The sequence below is a fragment of the Sorex araneus genome, chromosome 5 (assembly GCF_027595985.1).
Source record: "Sorex araneus isolate mSorAra2 chromosome 5, mSorAra2.pri, whole genome shotgun sequence".
NCBI lineage: Eukaryota > Metazoa > Chordata > Mammalia > Eulipotyphla > Soricidae > Sorex > Sorex araneus.
In genome coordinates, this window is record NC_073306.1 from 120,021,907 (window position 1) to 120,036,017 (window position 14,111).

General features: G+C 59.8%; 1 protein-coding gene across 5 annotated transcripts in view; it reads left to right on the plus strand.

Annotated features, from left to right (window-relative positions):
• Positions 1–14,111, plus strand: part of DLGAP4 (DLG associated protein 4) — a 180,962-nt gene that overhangs the window by 131,049 nt on the left and 35,802 nt on the right. Inside the window, exon 1 of one of the 5 annotated variants that reach the window (XM_055138636.1) lies at positions 3,904–4,816. The exons of the other annotated variants lie outside the window; for them this stretch is intronic. Coding sequence (XP_054994611.1) covers positions 4,786–4,816 — 31 coding nt within the window. The 5' untranslated portion in view covers positions 3,904–4,785. Of the gene's footprint in view, positions 1–3,903; positions 4,817–14,111 lie in introns of those variants that run through there. 5 annotated transcript variants of the gene reach the window in all.

The following is a 14,111-nucleotide window of genomic DNA, read 5'->3' on the forward strand; positions in this document are numbered from 1 at the left end:
TGCTGTGAGCGTATAAACAGGGCCCCTGACCTCGGAGGCCCCTGCTCTTGCCTGGAAGCCCGGAGTGCTGCTCCAGGTGCCACTTCGTCCCTTTGAGGCCCCCCAGTGTGGCTGGGGGCTGGCCTCTCCCTGGGTTCTGGGCCCCACACCCCCATCCGTGTCAGAATCCTCACTCTCCCCCATCCCTGACTCCCTCCCGTGAGAACACTCTCTCTACACCCTTTCTCTGGCTCAGTCCTCCTCAGTAGACACAGGAAAGGAGGCTCAGAATATTCTAGTCCCTAGCCTTCTTAAATCGGGGTTCATGACCCCTAAAAATATTCTATCCCTAATGTTCTTTAATTGTGGGCCAGGACCCCTGTGAATATTTTAGTCCCTAGTGTTCTTTAGTGTTCATGACCCCAAGAATATTCTCCTCCCTAGAATTCTTGTTTTTGGGTGTTTTGTTTGTTTGTTTAGTTTGGGGCCATATCTTGTGGTGCTCAGGGCTTACTCCTGGCTCTGCACTCAAGACTCCTAAGAATATTCTAGTCTCTAACTTTCTAAACTTGTGGGTTGTGATCCCACATTGGGTCACAAAAAATTTGGCAGCAGTGAAAGGTTTCTGAATGTGAAAGCAGGAAAAATTAATCTAAGCGCAACCACATCGTATATCTGAGGTGTTTCTTCCAGCACTCACATGGATAAGAAGAGGCCGTGAGGGGCTGAAGCGATAGCACAGCAGGTAGGGCGTTTGCCTTGCACGCAGCCGACCCGGGTTCAAATCCCAGCATCCCATATGGTCCCCTGAGCACCACCAGGGGTAATTCCTGAGTGCAGAGCCAGGAGTAACCCCTGTGCATCGCCGGGTGTGACCCAAAAAAGAAAAAAAAAAAAAGAAGGGGTCGTGAGTGGAAAGATTTTAAGAAGCCCCGCTCTGGGCAGCCCACCAGGCCACTCTGTCCTCCACCTCTCCCCGGGCTGAGCTCTGGACCCTCTCTGGCTATTTGCTCCTGTCCGGTTGAACACCCCATGCCCATGCACTGGCCGACAGGAACTGTACAGGCTGTCATGTCCAGAGAGCTCAGAAAATTTGTTTGGGTTTGGGTTTTTTTGGTTTTTTTTTTTAGGACCACACCCATCAGTGCTCAGGAATTACTCCCGGTGGTGCTCGGGGGAACCATATGGGGTGCTGGGGATCAAACATGGCTCGGCCATGTGCAAGGCAAGCACCTTATCTGCTGTGCTATCTCTCCAGTCCTCTAGAAGAAGTGTTTTTTTGTTTCTTTTTTTTGTTTTTTGGGTCACACCCGGCGATGCACAGGGGTTACTCCTGGCTCTGCACTCAGGAATTACCCCTGGCAGTGCTCAGGGGACCATATGGGATGCTGGGATTAGAACCCAGGTTGGCCGCGTGCAAGGCAAACGCCCTACCCGCTGTGCTATTGCTCCAGCCCCTCTAGAAGAGGTTTTAACTCACGTGCCAGCCCTGATTCCTGGATCTCAGAGCTGAGGTTCAGTTAAGTAGAGAAGCGTGCCACCATGGATCGGCAGTGGGGCCAGAACAGTTACACCTGGATGAGTTTCCAGGATTACCTGGAAACACACACACACACACACACACACACACACACACACACACACACAGTTACAAAGAAATTGCAACCTGCAGAAGGTGATTGTCAAGCAAGGTCACCCATCTCCTGAGTCGGTCCAGGAGCTGTTGGATCCACTTCACCCCCAAGCCTTGACTTCCCCATTTCCTCAGCGTGACAGGACCGTCCTGGGGTACTGATAGAGACATGTGGGATGGCCACAGGGGTTTCAGGGACACTCATTGGCAGCATGGGCAGAGCGGACTGGATGCTGGTAGAATGGTCCAGGCAGTGCTCTAGGATCCCTGGGTAGGGGCCACAGGGCGGGAGGGTCCAGGGGGAGATCCAGAGAGTCAGGATTCACACCCTTGCCCAGGGGCATGGTGGAGAAGGGACGCTTCGACTCCTGTGAGGAACTGATGCCTCCTGAGTGCTCCGCACATGGCTGGTCTCTCTTCCCAGTTTGCAGGAAGGATCAATAAACCTGGGCTTAGGGACAGCCGGGCTGGCCTCAACCCCAGGCACTAAGCTCCTCCAGCTAGAGAAGGGCGTTCCCTGCAGCAGAAGGCGTACACACTCACAAAGGTGGCCAACAGACAGCTCCGGTGCAGTGTCCGAGGTCATCGCAAGCCTCGAATCACACAGGCCTGACCCTGGCTAGATGACCCCTCCCATGATCCCAGCCATGTGCTGGGCCCCCAGGACACGGCAGGAGGCACTTGGAGACTCCCGTCTTCAGGAAGAGCACATTCCGTGGTGGGGTGAGGGGAAAGGCAGACAGAAATCAGTATAGACGGGTAAGTGTCCAGGGTGCGGCCAGGAGCAGGCACACGTGGGGAGGTTGTTGCAGTGTGTACAGGGTATCCCAGGCGAAGACTTGGAAGAATGTGGAAGTACTCCGTATAAAGGCCCTGGGGTAGGAGGGTGCCAGCTCTGATGGAGGAGGCGCCTGCCTCCATAGCGAGGGTGGAGGCAGGGAATTCCTGGATGGTTAGAAGTAAATCCACTTAAAAGCATGAGGCAGCCAGAGTCCAGTGCAAACCCAGGCCGGTGGTTCCTTCCCTTCTCTGGAGGTGGTACGAGTGGGTAGGGCGCTTGCCGTGCAAGGGCCCACCCTGGTTAGGTCTCGGGCATCCCATATTGTCCCCTAAGCACCTCTGGGTGTAACTCCTGAGCACTGCCAGGCAGGCACCCAAAACCGAAAAGTTTTAAAAATAGTAAAAAACAGTAAATGAACACAAGGGCTCGCAGTTTTGGTGTAATACATCGGTGGGGTGAATCCTTTTAAATGCTTGGTAGGGTCTGGAGATTTCAGTGGCTTTTATTATTGTACCTCTATGCATAAATCTCAACTGTGGTATCAAAAAAACTGTAACAACTTTGCAGTTCGAGTCTTCCTTCCAGAGAAGGGAAGGAACCAGCAGCCTCCCTTCCGGGCAAGGCAGGGGGACAGGGACGCTGCCCCTGTAGACAAGACCCCAGAGTGGGCGCCGCCTGGAGGCAGGGGTGGAGAAAGGAAGCTAGACCTGGAAATTGTCCACACCCCCCTCCTCCAGCCCCATCACCGTGAAGAAGGCGAGGAACCCGCAGGGGAGAGGCCTTGAACTGGCAGGGCCATGAGGCGTGAAGGGAGTAGACTTCTGGATCGAGGCAGCCAGAATGCAGGCACTTTGCCCTCCCCCAGGGCACCGGCAGCGTGCCGGTCTCCTCCTGCCCAGGAGGAAACGAAGGGAGGTGCAATGCACGTCTCGTCCAAGGTCACACGGGCCTCCAGAGGCTCAGTGGGAAACAATTTAAAAAAAAAAAAAATCTGGAGGAATCTGGAGGCTGCCGGGCCAGGACAGCCACGCTGGAACACGGGGCCGGGCCGCGCTGACCCCCTTAATAGCGGCGGGGCGTGGGAGCGTGCGCTGCTGCACCGTGCACAGGGGCCGGGAGGAGGCCACCCGCGCCGACCCTCGTTTTCCCCCCAAAACAGCGAGGGGTCGCCGCGGCGCGCTACTGGGAGCGCCCGGGCGGTCCCGAATGGAGCATGCGTCCCGTTCCAGCTGGAACCGGTTTGGCGGGGCGGCCAGCGGCCGGGCCCGCGCGTGCCGACGTGGGCGCGCGCTCCCGCCGGGGCTGGGCGTGGGCCGGCCGCGCGCCTGCGCACTGAGGCCGCCGCGTGTGCGCGCGCCGGCGGCCGCGGGAATCCCGGGGGCGCGCGCGCTGACGCGGCGGGCGGGCGGGGCGGAGCCGGCGCGGGGCTTTAACCCGGAGGCCCCGCCCCTCGGGCGTACAAAACCGGAGCCTCGGGCCGGGCCGCGTGAGGGAGGAGGGTGAGTGCCCGCCGCTGGCCGCAGCTGCCGCCGGCGCCGTCCGTCACTCCGTCCGTCTGTCCGGTCCACGCCGCCAACGCCGCCCGGAGCAGCCGCGGCCCCGCCAGGAGACGGGCGCCGCCCCCGCCCGGCCCGCCCCCGCCCTCCTCCCGCCTGTCCGTCCGTCCGTCCGTCCACCCGCCCGCCCGCTCGCGCTTCCGTCCCTCTGTCCGGCCGCGGGTGGCCGGGCCGCTGTCCCCGCCGCGTCCGCTTTGTCTCTCCCCGGCTCCGTGTCTCTTTGTCTCTGCCCTCGCGCTGCCTCCAGCCCCGCCCTCGCCCCCAGGCGCGCCCCGCTCCCCCCGCGCCCCTTTCGGGGACCCCCACGCCGGCCGCGGGGGCCCTCCCTTCCGTCCGTCCCCCCAGAGCCCCGCGCTCTTGCCTCCCGCACCCCCAGACCCGCAGGGGTTGCCCGCTGCTGCTCCCCTCTAGAAACTCCGGGACCCCCCCACCCCGCTCCCTCGGGGTCCCTCTCCGGGGGACCCCGGCTCTTCGCCCCGCGCCCCCCCATCCAGCGCCCCTCCCTGCCTCGTCTTGTCTCTTGTCGCTGCTGTGCCGCTCCTTGTTCTCTCACGGTCCTCTGTCGGCCCCACCCCGACCCCCATTTCTCTGGGCCGGGGTCCCCCGCTTGGCTCTCCGCTGCTGCCCCCACATCTGTCTTGGTGGTGACCCCCCCACTCGTGCCTCCTGCGCTGAAGGCCCCCTTCAGAGCCTGCTCCCCTTCGTGGGCTCTTGCCCCCTCGCCCCTGCCTTCCCCGCGCGCCTCCCTGCCTCCCCCTTCTCTGCTCCCGTGTCTCTTTCCCTCTCCCCTTTTCTGTCTTTGCCGGTCTCTGGGTCTCTGACCCCCTCCGGCCCTCATGGCTTTGTGTTTGGAGCTCTTGAAGCAATGTGAGTGGTGGGGTGTCCGGGACGGGCGGAGTCCGCCCGCAGGCTGGCCGCGGCCGAGGCTCCATGGGCTGGCGCTGGGGCAAGGGCTGGCACGGAGGGGGGGAGCAGGAGGCGCTGGGGCCTCCCAACAAAGGGGTCCAGGAGGGAGGGGCCAGGCATTCTGGCAGAGGCGGGCTGGGGGGGCCTTCCTGCTCTGAGGCTTCTGCTTTAGTTGCTTGAGTGTGTAGAGGGTGCCAGGGGCTGGGCACCCCTGCCCACTGGGCCCTGCATGGCCTGGCACTTGGTGATGGCTTGTGGGCAGGTCTGGGCTATTTCGGAGCGGGCAGGATGTGATATCACTGGGGCGTTTATTTAGCCCCAGCTGGGGGTGGGGTCTGTGTTCTTGCCAACTTGAGTAATGAAATTTTGCAGCGGGAGGGGGGGCGGGCAGGCAGCTGTGGGGTTGATAATAGCGGGGACTCTGAGCGCCCCATACACCCGCAACTTTGCAGGCCAGCGGGGGTCTGTGCTGCCTTGGCCTTGCAGTACTTGGGATCACAGAAAGGGGAGCGGGGAGCAGGAAGGAGTTCCCATCCCACCCCCTCCAGCCTTGCTTCTGCCTCCTGCAAGCTCTGACCTTGCGTGAGCCCCGCTGCTCCCCCAAACATCAGCGTCCCCATCTTAAAAGAGGAATCAGTGTGGTGGCCTCTCCGGACCGAAGATAGGTGGTGACGTGCTTTGGGAATTGGGTGGCTGGCTGGACACAGAGCCCCGAGGCAGGAGAGGGGACGCAGGCACAGGACCTCGCCCCTTGCAGGGTCCCCGTTGGGTCCAGCTGGAGAGCTGCTGCATCGGGGGCGTTTGGTGTACCGTGTTCCATCGTCCCATGCTGTTGAAAGGGGGCCCTCCCTGGCCAGTGGTCCGTGGGAATAGTTTGGAGTTGGGATGCCCAAGACTTCTTCTCCCCTGTTAGATGGGGGGCCGGAGGCCCCAGCTGACCCAGGCTCCACGGGTAGCTGCATTCAGCTAACCAGGATCCTAGGGGGTCACAGAGTTTGGGGCAGGAGATGAGATCAGCTCTCGTGGCCCCTCTCTCATCTCATAGATGAGGCCCAGAGCAAGCCAGGATCCATCGAGGACCCCGGCATCCTATTTTGTCGTGACCCTCTGTCAGGACACCGGCAGGCCAGGTCACCTGCCTACTGGCATGTAACGGCAGTTGTGACACCTGTTGGGCTCCTGGGTGCTGCTGCTGGGTCCAGCGCTCCCACCCCATGCTCCAGGGAGGAGTGAGAGGAGCTGGGTCCCCACTCTCTGGGGAACCACTTCCCTACCTGGGGCTTCAACTTTATCCGGGAAACTGGAACGAGCCAAAGCTGGGTGGCTGCAGACAAATGTCCTCAGCTCTCTGTCTTTCCTTCTGAAGAACGAGGCAGTTGAGCGGCACGGCCTTCCAGGCGCTGCCAGCTCTGACATTCAAGGACTCGAAGGTGACTCAGAGGTCACCTGTTTGTACTTGGGCTTGTCTTACCTGTTGGTGGTGAGCTCATTCACGGAACAGAGGGCGCGTGTGCCCGCTGCCCGGCTTCCGTGGCCAAGTCCTGTCTGGACCGGGCATTGGAAGAGCATCCAGGAGGCCACTTTTGAGCCGGGCGTCTGAGCCCTTCCCTGCCTTCATAGGAGAGGAACCATGTGAATTTGAAGCCACAGACACTTGCTTTTCATTGAGTCTCCATCACTCGCTGCCACACGGTCCTCACCAAGCGACTTTTCTCTGAGTCCAGTTTCCCCGTCTGGACTCATAAGATGCTGAGACTTCCCCTGCGGGACAGTGAGTGGTGAGAACTGAGTGATATTAGATGTAAAATCACTTCACGGGACACAGGAAGGTGCTCGGTGTCTGAACTGTCATCTCCCAGTTCTATCTGAGCCGTTGTGTACGGAGACAGGACAGGCTGAGTCTCTTCCCTTTGCCCCTTGTCGTGGGGTTCAGGTAACAAGGAAGGCCCCTTCTGAATGTTCTAATAAGTGCTGGGCATAATCCAATAATCTCTCACTTGCTGCGTGGGCCGCTGTGTAATCCTGCCCATTGTTCACCGTAGGAAGTCAGAATTCATGTCCTCCCTGTTCATTCACAGGTGAATGAATAGGGGGCGCAGAGAGGGTGGGGCACTCACTTGGGCTCCCACGGCCTCGCAGTGTTGAGGTCCACTGGAGACCAGGCCCCTGGACCCTTCTTGCCCCGTGCCCGGGGCTCTGCTCCGCCTGGCAGGCTGCCCCCTCAGGCTGCCTTCTCTGGGCCTGGTGTCTGTTCTGTAAGGAGGGTTTGCTTGACATTTCCCCAGCCTCTGAGCTCATCTCAAATTTAAATGGAACGAGCTTGAGACTGGGTGGGGACTGAGTCATCACCTTCCCAGGCTTTCTCATCCCGAGCTGCAACCAGGCACGCCCAGCGTGGCGGCTCTGTGGGCATCACATGCCAGCCGCCTCCCCGAAGCTCCGATGGCTCAGGAATGTCTCAGCCCCGGCCCTTCGGGGAAAGCCGCAGAGGCTCCATGTGGATTGCTATTTCCTCACACCCCAGGGATCGGCAGGCACCAGCCACGTTGAACAGTTGTTCCTTGCTCCGAGCATCCTTTGTCTGTGTGTGTGTGTGCGTGTGTGGTGCGCGCACACACACACACACACACACACACACACGCATGCTTGTGTGTGGGTGGATGGGTGGTACCCTCCTCGTAAGCCACCCTCACTTCCTTTCAAGGCTCGCATTGTCTGAGGCTGCTACCTCCAGGAAGTCTCCGGCTGCTGTCGGTAGAGTTAGACGGTGAATTTGGTCCTGTGTGCATGCTCGGGGAAAGTGTGTTCTTGGCAGGTTTCACCTCTCCGTGCTTTTGTTGCCATACAAAAGAAGTTAGGTTGTCGTAATTGTTGGGTTTGGGGTTGTGTATGTGTGTGTGTGTTTGGTCTATGGACCACACCTGGCGATGCTTAGGGCTTACTCCTGGCTCTCACCTCTCCATGCTTTTGTTTCCATATAAAAGAATTTAGGCTGCCGTAATTGTTGGGGGGGGTGTGTGTGTCTGTGTGTGTGTTTGTGTGTGTGTGTGTGTGTGGTCTGTGGACCACACCTGGCGATGCTCAGGGCTTACTCCTGGCTCTGTGTTCAGGGATCACTCCTGGTTGGGCTTGGGGGTACACAGTGCGAGGGATTGAACTCGGGTTGGTTGTGTGCGAGGCAAACCCCCTACTCGTGATATTAATTCTCTGGCTCTAGGCTTGCTCATTTTTTAGAAACTTCAGGTTCCTGAGCACCAGTCCCACAAATTCTCTTTTGGCAGGTCTGGAGGCAGGATTCAGCTTTTATTGTTATTGGAGTGGGGCGAGGTTTGAGTTTTGGTAACGCCTGGCATGCTCAGGGCTCACTCCCGATGGTGCTCCTCTAGGGACTACACCTAGTGCCGGGGATTAATTGAACCTGGGTTGTGTGCATGCAAGACAAGCACCTTGCCCACTGTACCGTCTCTCTGGCCCCAGGATTCCCCTTTTAAACCAGCCCTCTGATGAGATCTGATCAGTCAGTCCAAACAGTTACTGCCTATGTGTGTCACAGTTCGGCTTGTGCCTCCGCGTGATCTCAGACTAACTGATTCTTCATGCCTCTTCACTCTCGAAAGAAACCTCCAGCGTCAGTTGCTCTGAGGGTTAGACTTCATGTAATCAAGGTCTCGGGTAACAGGAACCGCCCTGCTTCTTGGGTGTCCCGTGTGTGACTGGGATTGATCTAGCTGGTTTGTGGCCTTGTTCTCCCTGCACTATGGCAGTGCTTCCAGTGTATCCCCATTGTAAGAGGAGGCAGGCGCCCCCCGATAGCAGGCGGGAGTGCTCTGTGTCTGAGGCAAGTCTCCTTGCCCCTGCTTGCTCCTGGTGGCAGACACCGTCAGCCCTGGCCCGGGTGATGGCCTTGGAACTGAGCACCTGGGCGGGAGCACCGTCCAGTGGTCACCAGGAACTTGAGGCCGCTGAGGTGTCCCCGTGGGGGCCTCTCCGTGTCTCAGGCCCCCTTCTGCCCAGCGCCTGTTTGGGAGTCAGCTGGTTCCTTAGCCACCAGCGCCCAGGAACCAAGACTGCCCGTTTGTAGCACCAGATTATTGTGTGTTTTGCGGTGAGGCCGCAGGCCAAGACTCCCCGAGGCAGGCCATGGCAGGGTCAGGCAAGGGTTATTTTCCCGCCTCCCAGGCCAGCTCTTCCTCAGACCCAGAGGTGCTCCCTGCACCCCAGTGGTGCTCCCGGACTTCTGTGCCTCTCTGGGCCCCAACCCTCGGCCCGGGTGTTGTTCCCGGTGGTGCTTAGAGGCCGGTGAGGTGCTGGGGTCAAACCTGAGCCTCTGGCATGCACACGGAGCCACCCTGCAGCCCCGCGTAGCTGCACACGGTGGGCGGCAGCTGCTGTGTGGGCAGCTGGAGCCCTGGGGTCCGGTGTGGCCCGTCGGCAGTCTCCTCAGAGGACCCGGTCAGAAGAGGTGGTCACAGCCAGACTTGCCTCGGCCTGAAGATGAGCAGGGTTTGGAAAACACTCTCCTATCCAGGGCTGGGTCCGGCCGGCCGCGAGGATGGGGAAAGAACAGACAGGCCGGGCCTCCGCCTCGGGCGCCTTCGGGCCTGACAAGAGAGACAAGGCCTACAATTATGAGAGGCTGCGTGACAGTCTGTAATTAAGTGTCTGCTGAGGAAAGGCTTTGTCTGAGGGAGCAGGGAGTGTGAGCCGGCGGAAACAAGAGTCCTCTCATACACGGCCTGGATCCCCTGAGACGCCGGGCAGAGCTGGCGTGCTGCTGGTTCGTGCTGAGGCCGGTGGGTTGGGGGGGCCTGGGAGTGGGGGGCACGTTTAGGGAAGCAGCAGGCAGGACGCGCTCGATTGCCCCGAACTCTGGCGGAAAAATCTGGGAGGGACCCAGTGGATGTTGGCAGGGCTGAACTTCTGTTGGAAACAGAGGTCCCCCCAACTGGAGGATTTGCTATTTTCCCAGGTGACTAGGTAGGGTCCATCAGAATGAATGAACAGGGTGACTGGAAGCTCTACGGGCTTCCAGAGGAAAAGAAGGGGTGAGGCGGGGCGGAGCCTGCCAGAGTAGCAGGATGCTGTGCTTCCTTAAGGGCCAGGAGAGATGTCGAGTCAGGGTGTCGCTGCTCTGGGGCAGGAAATAACAGTCCCAGCCCCTGGCCGTGCACCTGTTCCGTGCCAGGCTCTGTGCCAGGGCCGCCGCAGAACCAGCCCCGGGCGGGTGGACTTTTCATCCTTGCCTTGCTGATAGGGCAGATGTGGCTGGTGGCCAAGGCCAGCCGCCTTCGAACCCTGGCTCTGTCCACAGCTCGGCTGCTTCTTCCGGAGGGAGCTCCTGCAGGAGGGGGCCCTTCTCACCCCCCCTCCTCACACATCCCCTCAGGCCCACAGCCCTTTGCTCTCAGAGATCCCGGAGGTCAGGCCTATCTCCCGGACTGGCATTGTTTCTAGAGAATCTGGGGACTGCTGGAGGGAGGGGCCCTTGGGTGCAGCCGCCAGCGCCTTCCCCTGGGGCTGGCGTGTCCAGGGCACAGTGGGCGTGGACGGCCACCCAACACACCCCCACGCCTGGGGGTGTTCCCAGCCCCACCAATCAGTGTCACCCCCAAGGCAGGAAGAGGCGTGTCCCAGGGTGCTCAGCTTAATTGGGGTGGGGTGGGGCAGTGGTGTACATCCGAGTGGCAGCCCTGGGACACAGCTTGGGGACGGATGGTGCGGCAGGTCCCTGCTCTGGGTCCCCCGTGAGGAGTGAGGCGCGAGTGGCCACCCGGCGGGCACAGCTTCCACACTCCCCTCCCTCCCCTCCCCCCTCGGCCACTGGCTGGCCCCGGCCCCCATCCACCAGTCTGCCTTGTACAGTGTGCGCTTGGAACCACCTGTGTTTTCCATCCCAGAATCACAGGACACAGGTTTTGGTTTTTTTTTTTGATGTGGGGGGGTTATTTTATTTTTTCTTTTTTGGAGGGGGTACACCCAGCAGTGCTCAGGGCTTACTCCTCACCTCGGCAGTGCTTAGGGGAGGGTGGGGGGCTTATGTGGTGCCGGAATCAAACTGATCACGCAAGGCCAGGGCCTTCCCTGTGTACTTTTCTTGCCGTCCTGGGAGGATGCGGGTCTCGGTGATGGGTCTCTGCGCGCCTCTGCGGTAGGCACGGCTCCTCTGACGGGGGACAGAGTGGCCTGTGCCGGCCCGCTCAGTTGTGATGATTCAGAGGATTAGTGCTTCACCTTTTGCCAGGTGACTTGTCGGAAATTGGGTCATTCTCATGTATATTCATTCTGTGGATTTTGTTCTCAGCACAGGGGTTTCGGATCCCTCATATTTACGTGGCGTGTTTAGTGTTCATAAGGGGCCTTCCGCCCACCTTATCTCCGCAAATCCTTAGGCAGCCCTGTGAAGTCACCCTGTGGCCACTGTTTAACACAAAAGAACTTTCCCAAGGTCACTCGGGAATTCACTCAGGCTGTTTCTGTTTCCTTTTTCCAGGGCCTGGCATCAAACCCAGGGCCTGGCACATGCCAGGCAAGTGCTGTCCTGCTGAGCTCCTCCCCGGGACCCCGCGGTGGGGAGGGTGGTGAGCTGGGCTCTGCGGCACAGGGCCCAGCGGAGCAGTGGAAGAGCCTTTGGCTCTGACCTCCCCGTGTCTGCCTTTGAAGTGTCACAGTCCCCGCCCAGGGCTCCTGGCCTTCCCCGCTTTCCACGCTGCAGACCACTGTCACCTCTCAACTCTGGTCACTTGGGAACCCCCAGATGAGCAGAGACCCTGTAAAAAGTCACACAGCACCCTTAAAAATCTGCCCACGGGGCTGGAGCGATAGCACAGTGGGTAGGACATTTGTCTTGCATGCGGCTGACCCAGGTTTGATTCCCAGCATCCCATATGGTCCCCCGAGCACTGACAGGAGTAATTCCTGAGTGCATGAGCCAGGAGTGACCCAGGTGTGACCCAAAAAGAAAAAAAACCAATTACCCACTTTGGGGATGGAGCAGTGGTCTAGTGTAAGGTGTTTGCCCTCCGTGTGTCCAACCCAGATTCAGTCCCTCGTATCCTATGTGATCCCCAGAGCCCAGTCAGGACTCATCCCTGAATACCGCCTGGTGTGACCCCAAAACAAACAAACAATAATCAAAATCTCTCTTCTCTGCACGAACAAGCAAATCGCTCCGTGGCCCCTCTGGTTTCCCCTCACTGTCCCGGGACCACCCCTTTGAGAAACACTGGCCTGGAGCTTCTTGACAAGCCAGTCAGGCAACACGGCCCCCACGCACGCTTTCAGAGGTAGCCGAGAGGTCTTCGGTTATGACTTAATTACGGAGAAAGGCTGTCCCAGCAGAGGCCATCTGTCTCCTCTCCCCTGGGGATGTCGCCCACAGGCTGTTCCCCCTGAGCTCCTGGCCCGGGGGTTTCCGAAGCCTCCGAATATTTGATTACAGGCTGCACAGGTGTGGAGCCCTCTGGCATGCGCTGAGCTGCGGACCCTCCCGCCTCCTTTAATGTGAAATGAGACCCACTCAAGGCCAGGCCCTGGAATGCCAGCTCCCTGACCCGCCCCCTGGCTTCCTGTTGGGGCTTCTCTGTCTTCCCAGCCTGCCCCAGTGCCCCGTCCTTCTGGTCCGAGCCCTGCCCCCAGCTGTGTGGTCACCATCCAGAGCCCCCTTCAAATCCTTCCCGTCTTCACGCCAAGTTCCCCCCAGCCCCCACCCCAGTCTTCCCTGATACTTTGTCCCATCCCCGGAGCCCTGGGGTGCTCGAGCCTGGAACCCTGGAACCGGCTCAGCCAGCAGCCTTGGAGGAGGCCACGGAGTCCAGGCTCCAGGCCCGCCCCCGGGGAAGTCTGTGCCTGCGACCGAGAGGGAGGCAGGCTTCTCTGGGTACATTTTTGCCGGCGTGATTTATTTTTCATGTATAATTTTTATTTTTGTTGAAAAAAGCAAGATATGTATCGGGTTGAACATTCCAGTTTGTCTACATTTCAAAGCAAGAAGTGCTCAGTGAGCGCTAAGTCAGGGCCAGGGGGATCAAGGCCTGTGCCTGGCAGGCAGCTGTCCCTGGGGTGATCCCTGGTGCCACCTGGTACCCCGAGCACACCGGGGCGGGGGGGGGGGACCAAGGTAACCCCAGCCTGGCGGGTCCTGAGCAGCACCGCTTCCTCAGGCCAGTGAGAAGAGGGTTTCCCAAAGCCACCTGAGCACCAATGGGTGCCCCCCCAAAATAAGAGAAGTCAGCTCAGCCCCTCCATCCTGACTGAGCGGCCTCGACATGCCCTCCTGAGATGGGCACCACTGTGGGCAGTGTCGGTGACCCCATTACTCTGCCGGTCTGGCCGCCCCTGGCCCCTTCACTTCACTTCTGCCTCTGGTGTTGCCTCCTTGGCCTGGCTCCCCTCCCCTGGCTCTGTGGCAGCTCATCTGTGAATGAAACACCCAGTGTTTGTTCCATTCTCCGCTCAGGAACATTTGGGTTTGGCCCCGGGAGATGACTCAAAGGGCAGAGATAGATGTAAGGCACGTGGGGGGCCCTGCGTTCTAGCCCAGCATCGTGTGATCTCCCGAGCACTGGCAGCTGAGTCCCTGGTGACCCAAGCACCACTCCGTGCAGATGTTACTGCATCACTAGCCCAGGCCCTGAGCGCACACTGGCCTGCAGGGCTGGGCGAGTATCACCAGAGGAGCCCTCCGATCACATCTCCTAAGCATGGTGCACTGCTCAGGAGCCCCCCCCCCAAAAAAAAAGAAAAAACACCCTGGACTGTAGGTCAGTCCATGGCCAGCTGCAGCGAGCACCGACCTCGTGTGTGCGTGCACAGAGCCTCGTGGCGAGGTGCCACTCCCACCGGAGTCCCCTCTGTGTGGAGAGTCTGGGGCTGAGTCTTTGTTTGGGCGTTCTGGGGGGCGGGGGTATTTTTAAGCACCCTGCCCCCGTCTGCCTCTGGATTCACATTACTTTTTTTCTGAGAACCAGTTCTGGTCCAGCCTCACCCGGTTCACCCAGCCATCCTCTTCTTCGACCTTGAGGGGTTTGCCAGCCTTGGGTAAGGACGCAGGATGTGAGGGGTGATGGGCCCATAGTCTGGAGGGGCGGTGGGAGCCGAGCCAGGACTGCGGGGAGGTGCCTCGTAAGGTACGCGGGAACTGTTTGTGACTTGGTCTCCAGGGAGAGCCCCCTGCCCCCCCCACACACACACGCCCTGCGTCCTGCATCCTCCCTGCACCTCTATGGGGCACTGGGCCTGCGAGCTCTGGTCCAGCAGG